A 23,030-nucleotide genomic window follows, 5' to 3' on the forward strand; every position below is an offset into this window, starting at 1 on the left:
AGAGCATAGATATCTATGGAGAGAGAGTCGGTGTTTTCTCTCCAGCCAATGACGGAGCTCAGGTGAAGCTACGTGCAGCAGAGTAGTAGCTCAGGGCTGCTAGCTGCACTAGCTGTCTCTGATGCTAACGAGTGCTAGCAGCTAGCACGTCTCTCTCTCTCAGCAGCAGCAGCAGTTGTCATGACAACAAAGAAAAAGAAATCCAGTCTGAGTGAAGCGCTGGAGCCGCGGACCGATTCCCCACCGTCACCGACACTGGTAACAAGTATTAGGGCCGTTGTAGTGAGCTAACTCGATGCTAACTTCGGCTAGCGGTAGCGGTTAGCATCCGCGGCTAACACCGTCTTCCCAGTTCACCACAGCGGCATAAAAACATACACGGAGGCTCCCGGTGTTGGTGACGGTCGGCTAATCGGCCCACGGCTTAAGCGCTTCTCTCAGACTGTATTTCCTTTCCTTTGTTGTCATGACAACGGCTACTGTCTGGGGGCAGGAGGCTACACAGCTTAGCTCCCGAGAGGAGGAGGGGCTGAGTTTCAATGTTTTGTTTAGGCTACAAACTGCAACGAACAAAACTCCAGACCCTACCTTTAACGGTACTTTCTTCAAAACAACAGGGTGAGTGTTTAACTTAGCTTACGCTGCGCAACCTTTGAGTTAGCTAGCTACGGAGGATGACATCACATCACTGAACCGTTGTCATAATTATCATTTTCATAATCAGAACTTTACAATTAAAGAAAAAACATCCAAAAAGTGTGAAATTGTGAAAAATGTAAAAGATTTAGGCTATAAACATGGCCACTCTGCATTTTTAAACAACCTTTTTCATTCAAACTGATGCTATCTGAGTCAGGTGACCACATGTTGCTGCTGAGCGTGTGCGAGCGGCTGTAAACAGGAAGTAGTTGGTGAGTTACAGTAAAAAGCAAAGTGATAAAATGGATAAGACGGAGGCTGCCTGCCTGACGAGCCAATGGGGAGCCGGCGTGGGGGCGTCGAGTCGAGTCGACTTCTGATCTGAGTCATTCCCTGTGTTGTGTTGACGGTCGGTCGGTCGGTCGAGGCGTCTGAGGTGATGGTGCGTTTACAGACGTGGGTTTTTTAACTGCTGCTGCTGCTGCTGTGGAAACTGTGAGGAGCGGTTGGTTTCTCTCTCTGTGGTTTCACTGCTGCTGTTTGTTTCTGCTCTTATTTTTAGCTCAGACAGTAAACGCATCAGCTCTTCCTGTTGTATTTTAGTTTCACTGTAACAAACTGAATCAGACTCTGAGGGTGCTGCGTTTAAAGGGATAGTAGCATCTTTTTTAAAGTGGGGTTGTATGATCTACAAATAGCCCCTAAGTACTTTAATTGCCCTAGAAGACTCTCTACACTCCTCCCGTTAGCAACGCCAGCCCATAATAGCCCTGCCCAGAGATTTACAACATGCATTGTTGTGAATGGACCCAAAGAAACGGCCTATTTTCACGGCCTAAAAGAGGTTTTACCTGAAAATAAATACACAGTTCCATTGTTCACTATAATATAATTTTTTCCAGCCCTTCAAAGTGCAGGAAAAACACAGTTTTTATTTGGACCTAACCAACTGCTGATCGGCGGGCGCTAACCCTGGGCGGAGGGATACGTGAGTTGGTTAGGTCCAAATAAAAACTGTGTTAACATAACATAACATAATTATATTATAGTGAACAATGGAACTGTGTATTTATTTTCAGGTAAAACCTCTTTTAGGCTGTGAAAATAGGCCGTTTCTTTGGGTCTGTTCACAACACTGTATGTTGTAAATCTCTGGGCAGGGCTATTATGGGCTGGCGTTGCTAACGGGAGGAGTGCAGAGAGTCTTCTACTGCAATTAAAGTACTTAGGGGCTATTTGTAGATCATACAACCCCACTTTAAAAAAAATGATACTATCCCTTTAATGTCATCTGGTAAACAGCATTAACCATTAACCAGCTGCTTGTTGAGTAAAACCAGAGATTAAAACTGTTTCTGAACAGAAAGCTGCTGCCACCTTCACTGAGCCTGCTTTAAAGGAATAGTTCACCAAAAAAAAAAGAAATTCAGTCATTATTGACTCACCACCTCAGTCAGATGAATACTCCAGAGTAGTTTTTTATTCCTCAAAGTGCATCTGGAGACCTGGGAGGCCGGTTCCTAGTCCAACCAAAACTTTATATGATATGAGAGTAATAGGGCCCGACACAAAAACGTCCATAAAACTACACAACAACCTTTTAATATTCCTCCACACTGCTCATCCACTGCAATCCAAGTGTCCTGAAGGGAGATAGTCCAGAGTTTACTGGAGACTACCTCATTTAGGACATTTTTACAGCCTAAACAGTCCTGGATTGACTTTTCCTTGTGCGAAACAGGACTGTTGAGGCTGTAAAAATGTCCTAAATGAGGTAGTTTCCAGTAAACTCTGGACTACTCGATGCAAAAGGAAAGGAAGCTTTCAATAAAAGCGCAATAAAACATTTGGAGCATTCTCCTTTCAACATTAAAAGACAGGTTTTATCTTTAAAGATGATGTGTCCAAGTGTCCTGAAGGGAGATAGTCCAGAGTTGACTTGAAACAACATCATTTAGGACATTTTTACAGCCTAACCAGTCCTGGATTGACTTTTCCTTGTGCGATACAGGACTGTTGAGGCTGTAAAAATGTCCTAAATGAGGTAGTTTCCAGTAAACTCTGGACTATCTCCCTTCAGGACACTTGGATTGCAGTGGACGAGCAGTGTGGAGGAATATTAAATGGTTGTTGTGTAGTTTTACTCTCATATAAAGTTTTGGTTGGACTAGGAACCGGCCTCCCGGGTCTCCAGATGAACTTTGAGGAATAAAAAACTACTCCAGAGTATTCATCAGCATGAGGGGGAGGCAATAATGACTGAATTTCATTTTTTTTTGGTGAACTATTCCTTTAATGAACCTGGTTTACTGAGCCTGGCTTCCTCCTCCTCCTCCTCCTCCACCTGTTGGAGTATTTACCTTCTACACCTGAGTCAGTGATAATTAAATATGTGAATAATAAATTGTGTGTTATCTATTCAGGAAAACCGAGTTACACTGATGCTGCATTCACCTGCAGTCGGGCAGACGGCCGTCGCTAACAAGCCAGATGTCATTTTAGTTACAGACGTCCAGAGAAAGCCGGTAAAAACAATACCACATCGCCATGACAACATATTGTTTATGCCGTTACGTGCAGCGGCTGTCGTCCGTCTGCCGTCTGTCCATTTTCAGGTGAATGCAGCATGAAAAATACGACTGAGTTGCTTGTGATATACAACCGCACCGCTAGATGGGAGGAATTCCTACACAATGCACCTTTAAAGGGGACATATTCTGCTCATTTCTGCTTCTTGACATGGCACCTTGATGTCTAAAAGTAATGTTAGTAACATGCTTTGGTCAGAAAAAGCAAAAGATTGAAATTAAAATTAAAACGGCTCGTTAAGAGACACATTTTCTGACTATGGCAGTTTATAAAATGTTGACGTAGTTGTCTAAACTTACGTTTAAGGGGTGAGGAGGCGCTCTGGATACGCAAATACACATACTAAAGCAATGAAAAGGTGAGTTTTGCATAATATGTCCCCTTTAAGAGCTTTTTAAAATTTTAATTTATGCCGTTAGGTGCAGCGGCTGTCATCCGTCTGCCGTCTGCCCAATTTCAGGTGAATGCAGCATGAAAAATACCATTGAGTTGCTTGAGATATACAACCACAACGCTAGATGGGGGGGAATTCCTACACAATGTACCTTTAAGAGCTTTTTAAAATTTTAAACGTGACTTTAACTAACCTCATCAGACTTTTATTTTGTAATTTATCATTTAAGCCCCGCCCCCTCATTTGCATATCTCAAGTAGAGTTAAAAATAAATAAATAAAAAAAGAGCTGGAAATGAAATGAAATGAGTGTAGCCTAATTATAAAATAAAAGTCTCATGATACAAATGAAAAAATGTCATGTGTCATTTCAAGTGTGTGTGTGTGTGTGTGTGTGTGTGTGTGTGTGTGTGTGTGTGTGTGTGTGTGTGTGTGTGTGTGTGTGTGTGTGTGTGTGGAGGCTCGTGGCGGGAGAACTCACCTGTATCCTGTCTCGCGGTCAGTGAACGGCTCCTTCAGCAGCTCCTCCTCCTCCTCCTCTTCACCTCCTCCTCTCCTCCTCCTCCTGCTCCTCCAGCGGCGGCGGCGGCTCTCGGAGCTGCCTGTGGCCGGACATGAGGAGCCTCAGGGCGGCTACACGGAGAGACAGAGGCCGGTGTCAGATCAGAGCTTCACTTCACTTCACTTCCTCCAGTCAGTCACAGAGTCGCAGCCGAACAGAGAAACTGAACTGAACTGAACTGAAGTGAAGTGAAGCAGCGCCGCTTCACTTCATCCAACAGGTCCGAGCTGCGACAAGCTGCAGAGATCACCACACACACTTCCTGTTAGGGCCTTCAGAGTAAAAGTCCTCAAGAAAAAGTGGATTAAAGAGATGGCATCAAACATGACATTGGAAAAGATAACGTACATTATTAATGTAGGCTATTTGATGACATCTGGAGACCTTTTATAAGTTGTTTAAGACATGCTGTTAATGTTGGTAATTTGCTTCAGCAGGAGGAGGCTCTGAGGGAGTAGAATGTGATAATGTCCTGAGAAACACCTTTGAAATCCATCATATAACTGTTATCAGTATTTGTCTACTTTTATTTATTTATTTATTATTTTTCCTTCCTTTTTGCTTTATTTTCATCTTTTTTTTTTATAGTTTTAATGTTTTACTCATTTAGCGAGGGGAATGGAGGGAGACACTAGCTATGTGTTCTATGTGTTGGATGTGTTGCTCTATGTGCTGTTTTTCTTAACAGAGTTTGATTGCTCTGTGTGTGTGTTTTATGTGTAGCTATTTATTGGTATTGTAGGTTTTTATGTATTTTGGACATCCCGGCTGCAAATCAATTTCCCAACTGGGACAATAAAGATAACTTTGAACTTTGAACTTTGAGAATAGGGAGAAAAAGCTTGCTCTGTTTCTTGCGTGTAAGAATGTCTTGTTTGATTTGCTGTAAATCGCAAACCATAACTATTAAACACATGCTTAAAAAAAAAAAAAAGTCCTCAACAGCCTACTGAAGAAAACCTGTCTGTTAGTCTGTTATGAAGGAGGAGAATGACAGGCACATATTATGTCAGTGAATATATTAAATCAATTATAAATAAATGAAGGTAAAGAAACATTATACATTTGTTTTCAGGCTTTCACCCAACTCATTTTAGTTTTTATAGCCTACAGATGTTCAGACACCTGTCCAATAAAGTAAAGTAAAGTATGCCTTTATTTATCCCACGATGGGGAAATTCGCAGGGTTACAGCAGCAGTAGCCTACATACAAACAAACACATTCACACATGCCGTGCACACTGTAGTGGACTGGTGAAAATAATATATAAATATAAATATTTAAATATAGGGCAACCAAGATATTAAAAGAGATATAAAAAAATATATACCGGTATATATAGATATAAATGGACATGGAACGAGGGGAATGATGTCCCACACATGTATGCACTCCACTGCAACCCTGCATTTGTATTACCATGGGCTATTTATTGTCACTGTTTTTATTATTTATTTCCTTGAATTTCTTTTATTCTTAATTATCCTTCTATTCTCTAGTCTATGCACTAATTTTATGAACTGATCTGTTGTGTTGTTGTTGAATGATGATGATTATTGTGCAGCTGAGAAACTGAATTTCCCTCGGGATGAATAAAGTATCTATCTATCTATCTATCTATCTATCTATCTATCTATCTATCTATCTATCTATCTATCTATCTATCTATCTATCTATCTATCTATCTATCTATCTATCTATCTATCTATCTATCAGCAAACACACACAGAAGTAGCCTACGTGACTGAATAAAGAAAAGCAGAAATGTGAAAACATGAAACATGGAAACAGAAGTAAAACATTTCACCAAAAAATGACTTTATTTTGCATTTGAGTTTTTATTTCTTTGTTTATGCTAATGCCATTTTGTCCTTCATAGTGTGTGTCTGTTATTGTGGGTGGAGTGTGTTCACAGTGTTAACAGAAAAACAGCAAAACAGCAATACCCCACAGTTCTTTTCTTTTCTTTTCTATATGTGCAGTGATTAATACGCAACTGTGCAACATCACAATAACACTCCTGGTTTCTCCATGTCTACATTAAACACTATACTGAAATATTTTCCTTGTATATTTTTCATGTTTCCACTCATTTTAATATCATTGTCTGTTTCTGTTTTACCACTGTGAGACAATATACACACTTTTGTTTCATTAATTCAGCAGTTTATTGATTAATAGCCTATATTTTAATTACAGGTTCCTCAGGTGGTGAATATGAACTGAACATAGAGACTTCACTCATGTTGATTTCCTCTTGAATCATTGTGAAGAAAAAAAAATCTATGAAATCAGGAAATATTTCACTGACGGCCCTTTTACTTTTATTGTGAAGGAGCGCCAGTGACTTCCGGTACGGCTGTGGTCTCAGCTTGACGCAGCACGCGGTCTCCCATTGGTCCAGAGAGAAGTTCATCTCATGAATATTCATGAGGAGATGATGAACATGAAAGAGAAGTTTCAGAGGAACCGTTAAACTTTATTTTGGAGATGGAAAACTGATTGTTACCGAGCAGCATCATGGGGTTTTAGTTACTTTTCAGAATAAGAGTTTGAAAACAAAACAAGGACTCAGTGTGTAGTTGTAGTTGTAGTTGTAGTTGTGTCTTCTTGTTTTCAGTTTCACAACACACACACGTTTCTTTTCTCTTTTTTTTTAACCCTTTCATTGTCAATAACTGTTCAAATGACCAATATTTTACTTGATTACCTACTTTTTCAAAGGTCAGAGAAAAGACCAGAAACTGAATCCAGAACTTAATAATTTTGTCTTTCTCTGACTGCTTACATTTACCTGAAAGGGCTATATGAGTTCTTACAGGACAAATCTATCTATCTATCTATCTATCTATCTATCTATCTATCGTTCTATCGTTCTATCTATCTATCGTTCTATCTATCTATCGTTCTATCTATCTATCGTTCTATCGTTCTATCTATCTATTGTTCTATCTATCGTTCTATCTATCTATCTATCTATCTATCTATCTATCTATCTATCTATCTATCTCTCTGTCTGTCTGTCTGTCTATCTCTTTCCTTATTTTTCTCTTTCTTTCTTTCTTTCTACCCCTCTGTCTTTTTACTAACTTACTCTTTTCTTTCTTTCTTTCTTTCTATCTACCCTCTCTGTCTGTCTCTCTGTCTTTTTGTCTTCCATTCTTCTCTGTCTCTCTGTCTTTCATTCTTCTCTATCTATCTATCTATCTATCTATCTATCTATCTATCTATCTATCTATCTATCTATCTATCTATCTATCTATCTATCTATCTATCTATCTGTCTGTCTGTCTGTCTATGTCCTTATTTCTTTCTTTCTTTCTTTCTTTCTTTCTTTCTTTCTTTCTTTCTTTCTTTCTTTCTACCCCTCTGTCTTTTTACTTACTTACTCTTTTCTTTTATAGTAAGTATAGTTTTGATACTTTTATTGTGAAAGGTTCTGTCTGGGAGTTGTGTGGAAAAGATTCTCTACACTGACTTTTAATCAGTTTCCTCTTTATAAAACATTTATTTTTGTTGTTTTTACATATTTTTATGAAACTCATTGTTCAGTTTTCTTCTTCCCGGCTGTTTGTCGCCGCTCTGCTGCTTCACTTCCTGTTAAACTGTTGTTTGTTTCATGTTTCATGTTTTTAAAATGACAGGAGGAAGTTATAAAGTTTCTTGTGAGGATGACGATGAGTTCAAGGACCCACAGCCACAGTCTGTTCACTGGAAACTGCAGCAGTTTGTTTCCTCTCATCAATAGAAAAGAACATGAGCAGAATATTAATCAATCACTCAATGGATCAACAAGAGTTCCTATTGGAGGAGGGAGGGGGGGGGCTGCTCTCACACCAGTTAGAGACCAGTTAACCAGTTAGAGACCAGTTAACCAGTTAGAGACCAGTTAAAGGGATATGCCAACATTTTTTTTTTTCCGTGTCTTGCCTCACTCCCGAGTCCATGACCAGCAGATAGACACCATCCTTTCGACTGTGCGTGCAGTAACAAGGGAGATAGAGCCGTATCGCCGTAATTAGCTTAGCTCAAACACTGGAAGTGTATAGCCTGCCACCTACCTAAAGTCGCTAATTAGCTTAGCTCAAACACTGGAAGTGTATAGGTAGTGTTAGCCTGCCTCCTACCTAAAGTCGCTAATTAGCTTAGCTCAAACACTGGAAGTGTATAGCCTGCCTCCACCTAAAGTCGCTAATTAGCTTAGCTCAAACACTGGAAGTGTATAGGTAGTGTAGCCTGCCTCCACCTAAAGTTGCTAATTAGCTTAGCTCAAACACTGGAAGTGTATAGGTAGTGTTAGCCTGCCTCCTACCTAAAGTCGCTAATTAGCTTAGCTCAAACACTGGAAGTGTATAGCCTGCCTCCACCTAAAGTCGCTAATTAGCTTAGCTCAAACACTGGAAGTGTATGGGTAGTGTTAGCCTGCCTCCACCTAAAGTCTCTAATTAGCTTAGCTCAAACACTGGAAGTGTATGGGTAGTGTTAGCCTGCCTCCACCTAAAGTCATCAGAGAAACTCTTCAGCAACTCTAAACGGAAACCGGCGGGCCGATCTTCGTCTCAGAGCTACAAAACTCTCCGGTAAGGCATCTTGAGCGGTCAAATGCCGCTAACGGGACGAGATCGGTCAAAACGGAGGATTCAAAGACGCTTTATTTTGGTTCAAGCTAGCTACATCGAAGGTAGGTTAGCTTCCTATTTCAAAGTAAAAGCACAAATTCTATCGTCATGGTTTTCTGTATGTAAAGGGCAACAGGTGTTTTATTTTGTGAAAGTAACCAGAAGTGCGTTGGTCACAACGGCTAGCTTGAGTAGCGCCAAATTCGTCCGAACAAAATTGTAAACAGCTGGTATTTAGACAAGTTAACGACACACTGCTGATCTAAACGGCTACTTTCTCACCTAAACATAACCAGTTAGTGACCAGTTAACCAGTGTGGAGTTTACAGGGCTGATTCACAGAAGAAGCTCGTTGTAAAAGTTTTACAAATTTATTTATGTGAAAACAACTGAGTTATTTTACCATCAGATCAATGCACTTAGATCAATAAAACATATACCCCCCCCCTCCTCCTCCTCCTGAGTCCAGTGATCTGATCCCAGGTCAGACGGTTGCTCCCTGCAGCAGCTGCACCACCGTGGGTCTGTTGTGTCTCCGGGCCTCCTGCAGGGCGGAGCTCCCCCACCTGGTGACACACAGAACTACAGTGAAACCAAGGAAAAGAACATAATCATGGGGAATGTACATGTAAATGTGGGAAACTAAGCAGGGTGTGGTGGTTTTATGTTTTATGTTTCTATGTATTCGTGGGTGTATGAAATGTGGGAATGTATGTAAATGAATGTAATATGGTTAAGGACACACACTCCTGTGGTCCTTTTCCTTGACTTGTCTGCACTTCTCGAGGCCGTTTGTACGAAATGGTGAAACAATTTTCCTTGTAAAGGACAAATAAATTCATCAATCTATCAGACCCTTAGCCGTTACTATGGAGACCACTATGGAGGTCACGTTCCTACGGTGGCCCAGAGGGGACAGTTCACCGTCACTGAGGGAAAACACACAAACGAGCAGCTACTTCCAGATGCTGTTATTATAGGAATGGGACTCTCTTTCAGGACCAGAACCAGAACCACCGGAAGCAAGAGCTGGGAGCAGGACCAGGACCAGGACCAGGACCGGGACCAGAACCAGGACTAGGACTGGGACCAGAACCACACTGCAAAAACTCAAAATCTTACCAAGAACATTTGTCTCATTTCTAGTCAAAACAAATCTCATTCTACTTAAAATAAGACTCATCATATTAAAAGCAGCTTGTTTTTAGACACTTTTTACTTCTTTCAAGCAGATTTTCACTTGAAATAAGTAGAAAAATCTGATAGTGGAGCAAGTTTTTCTTTCTTATTACAAGCACTAAAAACTTACTTTCACTGGCAGATTTTTCTACTTATTTCAAGTGAAAATTAGTTTGAAACAAGTGAAAATGATCTAAAAACAAGTTCATTTTTAGGTGATGAGTCTTATTTTAAGTGGAAAGAGATTAGTTTTGACTAGAAATGAGACATTTTGACAGTGTAGAATAAGAATCAGAAGCGGGATTAGAACCAGAATCAGAACAGGGACTAGAACCAGAACCGGAACCAGGAACGGATCAGAGCCAGGACCAGTACCACGACTGGGATCGGAACTAGAACAGGAACTGGGAACAGGACAGGGGTGCAGATCCGATGCCAGGATTGGGGGGGACACAAAAGAGATTTTTTTTTTTTTTGCCCATATGCAACTCATACAACTACGCAGAGGATCACGATATCATTCAAAAAGTCCTGCACAGGGAATCATTTATTGTGCTTATAGGCTACCTTTCTTTTTTATTTGTCCTAAACAGCCAACAGCGCGTATCACTGCTGTTATATTAGTGAATCATAATTTTAAGGGTCTCAGACATATAATATCTGCTCACGTTCTTATCTTTCGCCTCCCACCGACCCTCCCAGATCCCCAGTTCTTCTCCCCATCTTCCTTTTCTCCCAGTGTATGGAACTTTATGCATAATTAATTGATATGGATGAATATCAAAATATGAAGCCCTAAGATTGAGGGGGTTGTCTTTTTCAAGCCTGCTGATGTCATCAGCGTCTGTGTAAGAAACTACCCGTTCATCTGCATCATAGTGGAGGAGACCAGAGACCAGAGGTGGGATGTGGAGTCAGAAATATATTTGTCAAACATTATTTGTTCCACCATTTCAATCATTTCTTTTTAGATGTGAAGAATGTGAAGTCTGAAAATACATTTGTTAAATTTTGAATAGTTTGGGGTATTTTTATTGGGGGGGAAAATTCATGTTTTTCCGAAATTAGGGGGGACATGTCCCCCCCGTCCCCCCCGGGATCTGCGCCCATGGAACAGGACCACAACCAGTGACTGGATCTAGTCTAAGCGGCGGCGGAGGGATTCGACCCGTGGACCAATCAGAGGGCCTCACCGGTCCTTGAGGGCGGGGTTTGCTGCAGCGTTCTCCAGCAGGAAGCGGACGACCTCGGCGTGACCCTCGGCGGCCGCCACGTGCAGCGCCGAGCGGCCGTCGTAGTCCACGCCGTTAACGTCCACACCGGACAGGAAGTACCTGCAGAACACCACAGAAGAAGAAACAATACACCTCTGATTCTAAATGTTGTCGATTCATTTCCTGTTTGTTTCAAGAGGACACGTCTGCAGGGACACGGACGCCACCAGAGCTCCAATCCAACCAGAAGTTGTACTTTTTTTCGTGTATCTTATTGATTATATTATATTATTTATATCTATATTATGTACATAATATAATAGATTAATTGTAAATCAATGAAACATTACATTTTAAATGAAAAAATTAACTTCTCAGTTTTACATACTGCAAAGTTGTGTGAATGAAGTGTTTTAGATCCGGCCACTTCATGCAAAATAAACACACGAGAAGACAAACGTCCTCCTGTCTTCTCTTATACTTATTCAGTTTTAATCTCCGTAATCTACTTGGTTAAATATACTTTTTTAAATTGTCGTTTTATGGTGGATTGCAAACTTCAGGTAGATCAGATTACCGGCACAGAGCGGCGAAAAATATACACAAAGAACATAAGCTTCCGGTGGGGATTGGATTACAGCGGTGGCTCTTGTCTGCCATAAATCTTTTATACTTTTTCAGTTTTAATTTCAATATCGACTTGGTTTAATACAGCTCTGGAGAGACCACTTCAAAATGATCAGTTCCTCTGGTTTTACTATTCACAGCTATGTGTTTGAGTAAAATGAACACTTTTGTTTCATTCTATAATCTACTGACAACATTCTCCCAAATTGGAAATAAAAATATTGTCATTTAGAGCATTTATTTATTTGCAGGAAATGGCAACAAGTCAAAATAACAAAAAAAATTCTGGTGTTTTCAGACCTTAGCGTATAATGCAAAGAAAACAAGTTCATATTAATTGTAAAACAACACAACACTACTTTTTAAACTTAGGAAGAGTTTAGAAATCAATTGGTGGAATAATCCCAATTTTTAATCGCAGCAGTGTTTTTTATTTATAATCTTTCTTCCTCATATACTACTGCTGTATATGATTTGGTTCAGGTGATCAGCTACGTAGAGTGAGGTGTGATTGTGTTGGAGTTCAATAGAGAATGTGAAGTTACGTCACGCCGCTTTGCATTGTGGGACGTTGGGCGCCATCTTTGGAGGATCGCGGATGTAAACACTTGCTCGTCTCTACAAAAAAAAAGTCCCCCAAAGTCTTGAATCCAGTCCCTTAACGGCAAAACGTAGGATCGACACCGTTAATAAGTTGTAGTTTTTCTGTGTACCGTTGTTTCTCGTTAAATTTGAGTTTATCACGATACGTTCCTCCTTCGTTTCCCTTCCCCTTCTCCATTTCTTTTTTTCTTTTTGTCCGTCTTCCTCATCTCTTTTTCTTCTTGCTCGTTTTCCTCCGTTTTCCCCACTCTCTGTTTACGTTTGCGTTCCTCCAAAGATGGCGCCGACGTCCCACAACGCAAAGCGGCGTGACGTCAGGTTCACATTGTGAGTGGTCTCTTTATTTTTTCCAGAGCTGTATATATACTTTTTAAATTCTCGTTTATTGGCGGATTGTAAACTTTAGTTCGGTTACAAACTTTAGGTAGATCACAACAGAGCGGCGAATAATATACAGGAAGAAGACCAACTTCCGGTTGGGACTTCCGGTTTGGATCGGACCTATGGCGGCGCCCATGTTCCCGTTACCTCCTCAGGGACTGGACGTCTCCTTTGAAAGCCGCCAGCAGGACGTTCATGATCTGGTATCCCTGCAGAGGAGAGGAGCTCGTTTAGAAACATGTCACATGACCCAGCAGACAGGAAGTGACATCATCAGCAGCTCAGACCCTGACCTCAGACTCGGCCTTCCACTGCCGGTAGGCCAGGACCTGTCGGAACGGCGTCCGGATGTCGAAGCTGTGCAGCTGGAACGTCGAGATCAGCTCCTGCACACACAAGAGTCCAGATGTTAAACTCTGTTATTGTTCTGTCACCAGACCACCAACCAAACCTCCAACTAAACCTCCAACTAAACCTCCAACCAAACCTCCAACCAAACCTCCAATCAAACCTCAAACTAGACCTTCAACCAAACCATCAACCAAACCTCCAACTAGACCACCAACTAGACCTTCAACCAGACCTTCCACCAAACCACCAACCAGACCACCAACCAGACCTTCAACCAGACCTTCCACCAAACCACCAACCAGACATTCAATCAGACCACCAACCAAACCTCCAACCAGACCTCCAACCAGACCTCCAACCAGACCACCAACCAGACCACCAACCAAACCTCCAACCAGACCTTCAACCAGACCTTCAACCAGACCTTCAACCAAACCACCAACTAGACCTCCAACCAGACCTCCAACTAGACCTCCAACTAGACCACCAACTAGACCTCCAGACCTCCAACTAGACCTCCAACTAGACCTCCAACCAGACCTCCAACTAGACCTCCAGACCTCCAACTAGACCTCCAACTAGACCTCCAACCAGACCTCCAACTAGACCTCCAGACCTCCAACTAGACCTCCAACTAGACCTCCAACTAGACCTACAACTAGACCTCCAGACCTCCAGACCTCCAGCTAGACCTCCAACTAGACCTTCAAGCAGAACAAACATCTACCTTATACTTTATGGGACTTTAAAATAAACATCTACACTCACTTAATGTTATAAACCTGAAGAAACCTAAATTTGTCAATTAAATAAAACCCACTCAGATTAAAGATGGAATCACTTCCTGATTGATTCTGTACTTGTGATAGACAATAAAGTTTTTTGAATTGAATTAAATTGAATTGTCTCCTGGTTAGTGAACATCTACTTCCTGTTTCAGGTTGTTACCTGGCAGAAGTGCACGGCCCTCCAGGGGTTTCCACAGGCGTCCAGCTCCGGAGAAAATGCCATCAGACCCAAAACACCAGGAACCACGGCCAGCAGAGAGCCCAGGCTGCTGGAGACCGCCGGGACAGACGTCTGCAACACACACACACACACACGCACACACACACACACACACACACACACACACACGCACACACACACACACGCACACACACACACACACACACACACACACGCACACACACACACACACAGACACACACAGATATATACACAGATACCACGGTGTCACCACCAGAGGGAGCTGTCTGCTAAAGAACAGCCGCAAACTGCAGCTGCTCACAGAGGAGAGATTAAATGGATAGTTCACCCAAAATTGAAATTTCACTCACTCATTATCTCCTCCCCCTCATGTGGACTAAGGGCTGGGAGAAGTTTCAGAGTCCTCCGTGGCTTCTCTGAGTTACAGGGGGTCTCGGCGTAGCAGTGCATGTCCATATGACGGTTGCAAATGGATACCAACTGTCTTCGTAACAAAAAGACACACCAAAAGACATCCAAATACTTCCATGCTGCTCGTATGTAATGTCCCTCTTGTATTGAAGCCCCGAAATGCGAAATTGTCCCGAAAAAAATTAAATAAGTCTATATTTCAAGCTTGTTTTGTAGCAGAAGCTTCTCAAAGCTCCTCTTCCCGGTTCGTCAAATTTGGACGAACTGGGAAGAGGAGCTTCCGCTACAAAACAAGCTTGAAATATAGACTTATTTAATTTTTTCTGGACAATTTCGCATTTCGGGGCTTCAATACAAGACGGACATTACATACGAGCACTATGGAGGTATTTGGATGTTTTTTGGTGTGTCTTTTTGTTACGAAGACAGTTGGTATCCATTTGCAGCCGTTATATGGACATGCACTGCTACGCCGAGACCCCCTGTAACTCAGAGAAGGAAATTTCAATTTTGGGTGAACTATCCCTTTAAATGAACCCTGCAGTGATGATGTAACAAATCAAATAAACAAGTTTACAATATAATATAATATAATAGTGTAATAAATAATATTGTATTAGCTGTGTGATGGTGTCTGGACCTTGTAGTGAAAGGTTGAGGAGTAATCCTTCATCCCTGCAACCTGCATCATGGACAGCATGCTGCGGGTGGTCGCCGGGGACAACACCTGGTCACCTGACAGCGGACAGAGCCCCCCATTGGCCAGGGAGGCGGCCATGACGGCTCCAGATTCACAGGTGACCTCTGTGGAGGAGCACTGTCACACAGAGGAGAGGAGAAGACACGAGTCGTTATGACGTCAAACATCTAGAAACGTCTTCTTAAGATCAAGTGAAAACAGAACTGAGTTTAATTAATGAGCAACATGAGACTGAGACAGAAAGTCCACAGTGGTTTAGTCTCTGCTGCAAAGACGTCAACATGTCTCTCATCATCCAGTAAAGACAGAATATTAGAGAAGACTCAAGAAATCCCCAGAGTCAGAGTCTCAGAGTTTGTTCATCTATTAATAGTCTACTTGCCAGCCCATAGAGCCCCATTGTGAACCCGGAAATGTTGAGTAGCCTACTCCAAAGTTTTATGTTAGAAATATATAGTATGGTACTAATTGACACAATTAGCACAAATTAGCATAATCGCCTATATGGGCAATATTTCAACAACTGCTTGGCTGATTGGGGCAATATTAGTGTGGTTTTAGGGGTTATTGATGATGCTGAATCCATTTCTGACATTTTCAAAATTCAAAATGGCTGCCAGATTTTAACCGCCAGTGGGCCGATTTTAATGGATCAAGCCAAAGTTTTAGAGGATGCTGGTTGGACATTAACTAATTAAATAATTAAATCTGGTCACTTCCGGTTTAGACAGCCATTTTAAATTTTGAAAATGTCAGAAATGGATTCAGCATCATCAATAACCCCTAAAACCACACTAATATTGCCCAGATCAGCCAAGCAGTTGTTGAAATATTGGTGATTACCGTATGCTAATTTATGCTGTGTTAAAGCGCCATACAGTATAAAGGTAGATGTTTGTATTAAAGCTCCATACAGTATAAAGGTAGATGTTTGTGTTAAAGCTCCATACAGTATAAAGGTAGATGTTTGTGTTAAAGCTCCATACAGTATAAAGGTAGATGTTTGTGTTAAAGCTCCATACAGTATAAAGGTAGATGTTTGTGTTAAAGCTCCATACAGTATAAAGGTAGATGTTTGTATTAAAGCTCCATACAGTATAAAGGTAGATGTTTGTGTTAAAGCTCCATACAGTATAAAGGTAGATGTTTGTGTTAAAGCTCCATACAGTATAAAGGTAGATGTTTGTGTTAAAGCTCCATACAGTATAAAGGTAGATGTTTGTGTTAAAGCTCCATACAGTATAAAGGTAGATGTTTGTGTTAAAGCTCCATACAGTATAAAGGTAGATGTTTGTGTTAAAGCTCCATACAGTATAAAGGTAGATGTTTGTATTAAAGCTCCATACAGTATAAAGGTAGATGTTTGTATTAAAGCTCCATACAGTATAAAGGTAGATGTTTGTGTTAAAGCTCCATACAGTATAAAGGTAGATGTCCATGTGTAGTGTGATTATAAAGCAGCTCTAGGTTCTATATTAATACTGTGAAAGTATCAAAGCCTCAGTCCACAGAGAAATGCACACAGCCTGTATTCAGAAACTGAGCCTTAAAACCAGCCGTCAGGACTTCCTGTCACTTTGTGATGTCACAACAAGTCTCATACAGGTGAAGTCGGTGCCACGGCAACAGGTCTCCACGGCGATTCGTACCTGCAGCATCAGGTCCAGAGCGGCGTTGATGTCCGTCTTCTCTGGAAAACACTGAAACACAGGAACCTGGTCAGAGACACTGGTGACATCACCGGTGACCCGTTGCCATGACAACATCACCATCTCACTTCACCTTCTTCTCCTGCAGGTAGAAGGACAGAGCGTGGAGCCGGACGCTGGACGACCTGCTGCCATGGTAACTGGAGGTCACACACAGAGAGGATGATCAACTGTGTGTATATGGCGAGTGGATTTAACATTTAAAAGCTAAGTTTGACTATATCCGGAATTAACATTGTAGATATCAACAACGTCTTTCTGACTTGTCGTAATTACATTTTGAATAGTTGGATTTTTTATTCAAGATATCTGTAATTCAGTTTTACCTCTAGTCAAAAAGAACATTTCAGATATCCGCAACTACATTCTTCCTAGGACAAATGACGTCACTGTAACCATTCATGTGTAGGCCTATGGGGTTTGTCATTACAGATATCTACAGTTCAGTTGCAGATATCCACTATGTGAATTACAGATATCTGTAACTGAATTACCACTAGTACTAATTCCAGTTTGAGATATCTACAACTTCATTTTGACTAGTCATAATTCCAGTTACAGATATCTACAACGTCATTTCACCTAGTCAAAACTTAATTTAAACTAGAAAAAGCATTTCCAAGAATGGAAATGGTGTGACTGCTGATAGCAACTGAACGCTGTTGCAGAATTAGCAAATAGTGCAAGCTGTGATCACCATACAAATGTTTGACCAAGGTCAGAATCGAACCCACATCCTCATGGTCATTAGACTTCCACTCTGCCTCTAGGCCACGGTGCACACACAGTTGCAGAGACTGTTGTCTGTTAATGATCTGCACACTGTCAACATCAAGAAAGCTTGAGAGTCAAGCTTGAATGACTTAGAATGAAAATGTCTGTGAATTTCAGGCTGAGCACTAACCATATGGCCACAGAGAACCTGAGTTACAATGAGCTTTATACTATGAGGAATCAAAGACTGTCCAATGACAGCTGAATAATTGGAATCAAAAGTCAAGCAATGAAGTGAAAAGACTGAGGCAGGAATCGAACCCGTAACCATATGATCACTAAACCTTTACTCTGCCACTCGGCTACAGAGAGCACACTGCTTTCAGAACTGTTGTCATTCATTGTAATGTGATGATGTGCTGCAAACTGGTATGAGTAATCAAGGAGATAACAAACACCTGTAACCAATTGAAGGCGGGGGAGGAGAGCAGAATTCAACATAACATAACAAGAGTTCTTCCCTTGGATTCGAACCAGTGACCTTAGGGTTGGCAAGCATCCACCCTAACCCCTACACTACAGTGGAGTTGTGAAGAAGAGAGGTTGAGAAAAAAATAGATTAAAACATAGTATGATAGAAAGCTATAAACAGGATTGATTGCATTAATTGGGTGTTGATTGCAACTGTAATGCTGTTAAATTATATATTTAGTGTGACTGCTGAAGCAGTCACACTATTGTTCTTCTGTTTGGCCATTTTCTTCCGCCTTTTTACGGTCTTCTTCTAGTCCTTCATACTTTGTGCTATTTCAACAATTCATATATCAAAATGTGCAGCTTTTTTTGAACTTTATCGGCATTACTTTTCTCTTTTTAACTATTTATACTTTTTAAAATATTTAACTTTTTCACAAAAAATCTCACATTCATCAAAGTCTCAACCTCTCTTCTTGACAACTCCACTGTAGTGTAGGGGGTAGGGTAACTGCCTGCCAACCCTAAGGTCACTGGTTCGAATCCAAGGGAAGAATTCTTGTTATGTTATGTTGAATTCTGCTCTCCTCCCCCGCCTTCAATTGGTTACAGGTGTTTGTTATCTCCTTGATTACTCGTACCAGTTTGCAGCACATCATCACATTACAATGAATGACAACAGTTTTGAAAGCAGTGTGCTCTCTGTAGCCGAGTGGCAGAGTAAAGGCTTAGTGATCATATGGTCACGGGTTCGATTCCTGCCTCAGTCATTTCACATCATTGCTTGACTTTTGATTACAATTATTCAGCTGTCATTGGACAGTCTTTAATTCCTCATAGTATAAAGCTCATTGTAACTCAGGTTCTCTGTGGCCATATGGTTAGTGTGTTAGGTGTTGTGCTATTTCAACAATTCATATATCAAAACGTGCAGCTTTTTTTGAACTTTATCGGCGTTACTTTTCTCTTTTTAACTATTTATACTTTTTCAAATATTTAACTTTTTCTGCAAATTAAACTCTAGACAAATTATTTTCTCCAGTTTTGTAGCCACACTTGTCTTCTGGCTAAAATTCTGGTCAAAAATGCAAAGAGACTTAGATAATAATTTTAAATATTTTTTAAATGCAGCCAGGGAGCTCTCTGCTCTCATTCAGCCCAATGCTGAGAATTCTCCACAACTCTGTCTGAAACATGCTTATGTCTGTGCTCTCTGTGGCGAAGTGGCAGAGTAAAGGTTTATTGATCATGAGGTCATGGGTTCGATTCCTTACTTTTTTTTTTAAGCAGAAGCCAGTGATCCTCTTATCAAAGGTTTTCTTTACCCCTCACATACTGTCTCTGTCTGTAGTCTAGTGGTTAGCTTGCTGGTCTGGAGACCTGAAGGTTGCTGGTTCAAATCTTGCCTCAACAACAATTATAGTGAATTATTTTCCCAGTTGTCCTCTGTTGACTTCTGATAACTTGCTTCATGTTGAAACTGCTGCTCTCAGCCTGAAATTCACAGAAATTTTCATTCTAAGTCATTCAAGCTTGACTCTCAAGCTTTCTCGATGTTGACAGTGTGCAGATCATTAACAGACAACAGTCTCTGCAGCTGTGTGTGCACTGTGGCCTAGAGGCAGAGTGAAAGTCTAATGACCATGAGGTTGTGGGTTCAATTCCAACCTTGGTCAAACATTTATATGGTGATCACTGCTTGCACTATTTGCTAATTCTGCAACAGCGTTCAGTTGCTATCAGCAGTCACACCATTTCCATTCTTGGAAATGCTTTTTCTAGTTATTTTATTTTTTGGGCTACACTTGTTAATTATTAGTGTGACTGCTGAAGCAGTCACACTATTGTTCTTCTGTTTGGCCATTTTCTTCCGCCTTTTTACGGTCTTCTTCTAGTCCTTCATACTTTGTGCTATTTCAACAATTCATATATCAAAACGTGCAGCTTTTTTTGAACTTTATCGGCATTACTTTTCTCTTTTTAACTATTTATACTTTTTAAAATATTTAACTTTTTCACAAAAAAATCTCACATTCATCAAAGTCTCAACCTCTCTTCTTCACAACTCCACTGTAGTGTAGGGGTTAGGGTGGATGTTTGCCAACCCTAAGGTCACTGGTTCGAATCCAAGGGAAGAACTCTTGTTATGTTATGTTGAATTCTGCTCTCCTCCCCCGCCTTCAATTGGTTACAGGTGTTTGTTATCTCCTTGATTACTCGTACCAGTTTGCAGCACATCATCACATTACAATGAATGACAACAGGTTTGAAAGCAGTGTGCTCTCTGTAGCCGAGTGGCAGAGTAAAGGTTTAGTGATCATATGGTCATGGGTTCGATTCCAGCCTCAGTCTTTTCACTTCATTGCTTGACTTTTGATTCCAATTATTCAGCTGTCATTGGACAGTCTTTGATTCCTCATAGTATAAAGCTCATTGTAACTCAGGTTCTCTGTGGCCATATGGTTAGTGCTCAGCCTGAAATTCACAGACATTTTCATTCTAAGTCATTCAAGCTTGACTCTCAAGCTTTCTTGATGTTGACAGTGTGCAGATCATTAACAGACAACAGTCTCTGCAACTGTGTGTGCACCGTGGCCTAGAGGCAGAGTGGAAGTCTAATAACCATGAGGATGTGGGTTCGATTCTGACCTTGGTCAAACATTTGTATGGTGATCACAGCTTGCACTATTTGCTAATTCTGCAACAGCGTTCAGTTGCTGTCAGCAGTCACACCATTTCCATTCTTGGAAATGCTTTTTCTAGTTGGATAATTATTAGTGTGACTGCTGAAGCAGTCACACTATTGTTCTTCTGTTTGGCCATTTTCTTCCGCCTTTTTACGGTCTTCTTCTAGTCCTTCATACTTTGTGCTATTTCAACAATTCATATATCAAAACGTGCAGCTTCTTTTGAACTTTATCGGCATTACTTTTCTCTTTTTAACTATTTATACTTTTTCAAATATTTAACTTTTTCTGATTTTTTTCAGCTTTATAATGTGTGTGTATTGCGTCTAACGAGCAGAGCCAGAGTGGTGTCAGAGTGGAGAGAGGCAAAAAAACATTCTAGAGTTTTTCTGGCTAAACTGTCAGCATGGCCACAAATTAAACTCTAGACAAATTATTTTCTCCAGTTTTGTAGCCACACTTGTCTTCTGGCTAAAATTCTGGTCAAAAATGCAAAGAGACTTAGATAATAATTTTAAATATTTTTTAAATGCAGCCAGGGAGCTCTCTGCTCTCATTAAGCTCAATGCATTTTTTTCACATCAGCAGGAGAAGGAGCTCAACTTTGTAACTTGCTGTTAAGTGCTTTTTAGGGTCCGGGCAGCTAAGCTGCCGGGACACTATTGTATTCCTAGGAATTCTTCTTCTTTCTTTCTTTCTTTCTTTCTTTCTTCTTCCAAGGAAGTCATACTTCCCATGGGCGAAAACTCACCAAACTTCACAGAAACATCCGACCCCATGCCAGATTCACTCAACTCCAAGGACATGTGCCCCCCCCTCCTAGGGGGGGCACAATAAGCGTTTAAATTTAAAAACTTTAAAAATTCCTACCAAACCAACGGTAGATGCTACAGTGTTGAAACTTCACCACAATGTAGCCTCAATACTGCTGAAACTTTTGTCCACTTAAACTCATTACAAATTATGAAGTCCATCACTCTGTTTTTTTCAATAACTGTAAAACTTTTAAAATGTATCTCCTCCCACAATTTTTGCTCAATTGTCACCAAACTTGCTACAGAGCATCTCCAGACCGTCCTCCACAAAACTTGTTTCTCGGATTTTTGATTAAGCAAAAATTGAGCCTACAGTGCATGAAAACGTTTGACTGTAAACAGTACTGTAAACATATACCATCAAATTCTTGCTAAATACATTTTCAATCTTCCTGAAAAAAAATGACAATATTCTGGAGTCATGGTTGATGAAGTTTGGCAAATATCAGAATTTTAATTCAAAAACTGAATTTTTGAGAATATTTTGAATTCTGCTCTCATGGGAACAACTGCAGCCAATGTGAGTGTGGAATTTATAAACATCATATTTTCTCTTATGAAGCAAAACACTTATCATTAAAAACAAATCACCAACATTTCCATGCTGTCAATATGCAATTTATGTATTATCAGATTTTTGTTTAGATGACTGAATTTCTGACTTTTGACCATTTCATCACAACAGCTGCCCGGGCACTGGCTCACCTGAGTGGATAAATGAAGCTACACAGCAGGTCTCACTACCAGCTAATTAGCTCAGTGAGTTAAGAGCTGGTTCTTGGTGTCAGAGATTGTGAGTTCGAGACCCAGCAAGGGTGATGATGATAATGACAGATCAAATGTCAGATGTCCTCAAGCTATTTTGCTGTCTAAATGCAATTTATGTATTAACAGATTTTTGTTTAGATAACAGAAATCTGCGTTCACAACAGCTGCCCGGACACTGACTCCCTGAGTCTATTTGAGAAGACACACAGCAGGTCTCACTTCCAGATAATTAGCTCACTGAGTTAAGCGCTGGTTCTTGGTGTCAGAGGTTGTGAGTTCGAGACCCAGCCAGGGTGATGATGATGATGATGATGACAGATCAAACTGTCAAATGTCCTCAACATGAAACACAAGACAATTGTCCTAATGGTGGCATCACAGCAAGCTTCTAAGTTTAAAAATCCAAATAGCTTGGACTGGACCATGTGCGAAGGCTCCTAACATCTTAGACTCATAGTAGATGTTTGACAAATACATATCATTATTTTACCTCAAAAACTGATTTTTCTTTTTCTGCCTACACGACAGTGAATGGCTTACACAATTTGTGAAGCCACTGTTGAACTGCCTCTTGTCAATTAGCTCAGTGCGATAGACAACGGTC

At 40.7% G+C, this 23,030-nt stretch overlaps 2 protein-coding genes across 3 annotated transcripts in view; both read right to left on the bottom strand.

Annotated features, from left to right (window-relative positions):
• prr5l (proline rich 5 like) overlaps positions 1-4,154 on the bottom strand; it is a 30,656-nt gene extending 26,502 nt beyond the window's left edge. Inside the window, exon 1 of one of the 2 annotated variants that reach the window (XM_085780644.1) lies at positions 4,103-4,154. The gene's annotated coding sequence lies outside the window, so the exon portion shown is untranslated. The remainder of the gene's footprint in view (positions 1-4,102) is intronic. The other variant, XM_085780645.1, reaches the window with a different exon arrangement.
• A 5,108-nt stretch (positions 4,155-9,262) lies between these two features.
• glsl (glutaminase like) overlaps positions 9,263-23,030 on the bottom strand; it is a 31,617-nt gene continuing 17,849 nt past the window's right edge. Inside the window, exons 14-21 of the mRNA XM_085780513.1 lie at positions 17,042-17,108; positions 16,909-16,959; positions 15,200-15,376; positions 14,107-14,238; positions 13,101-13,193; positions 12,955-13,016; positions 11,176-11,316; positions 9,263-9,369 (exon numbers count right to left, since the gene is read on the bottom strand). Of these exons, the coding sequence (XP_085636639.1) occupies positions 9,288-9,369; positions 11,176-11,316; positions 12,955-13,016; positions 13,101-13,193; positions 14,107-14,238; positions 15,200-15,376; positions 16,909-16,959; positions 17,042-17,108 (805 nt within the window). The 3' untranslated portion in view covers positions 9,263-9,287. The remainder of the gene's footprint in view (positions 9,370-11,175; positions 11,317-12,954; positions 13,017-13,100; positions 13,194-14,106; positions 14,239-15,199; positions 15,377-16,908; positions 16,960-17,041; positions 17,109-23,030) is intronic.

The sequence above is a fragment of the Trachurus japonicus genome, chromosome 6, assembly GCF_045865225.1.
Source record: "Trachurus japonicus isolate A0001 chromosome 6, Traja_1.0".
Lineage (NCBI taxonomy): Eukaryota > Metazoa > Chordata > Actinopteri > Carangiformes > Carangidae > Trachurus > Trachurus japonicus.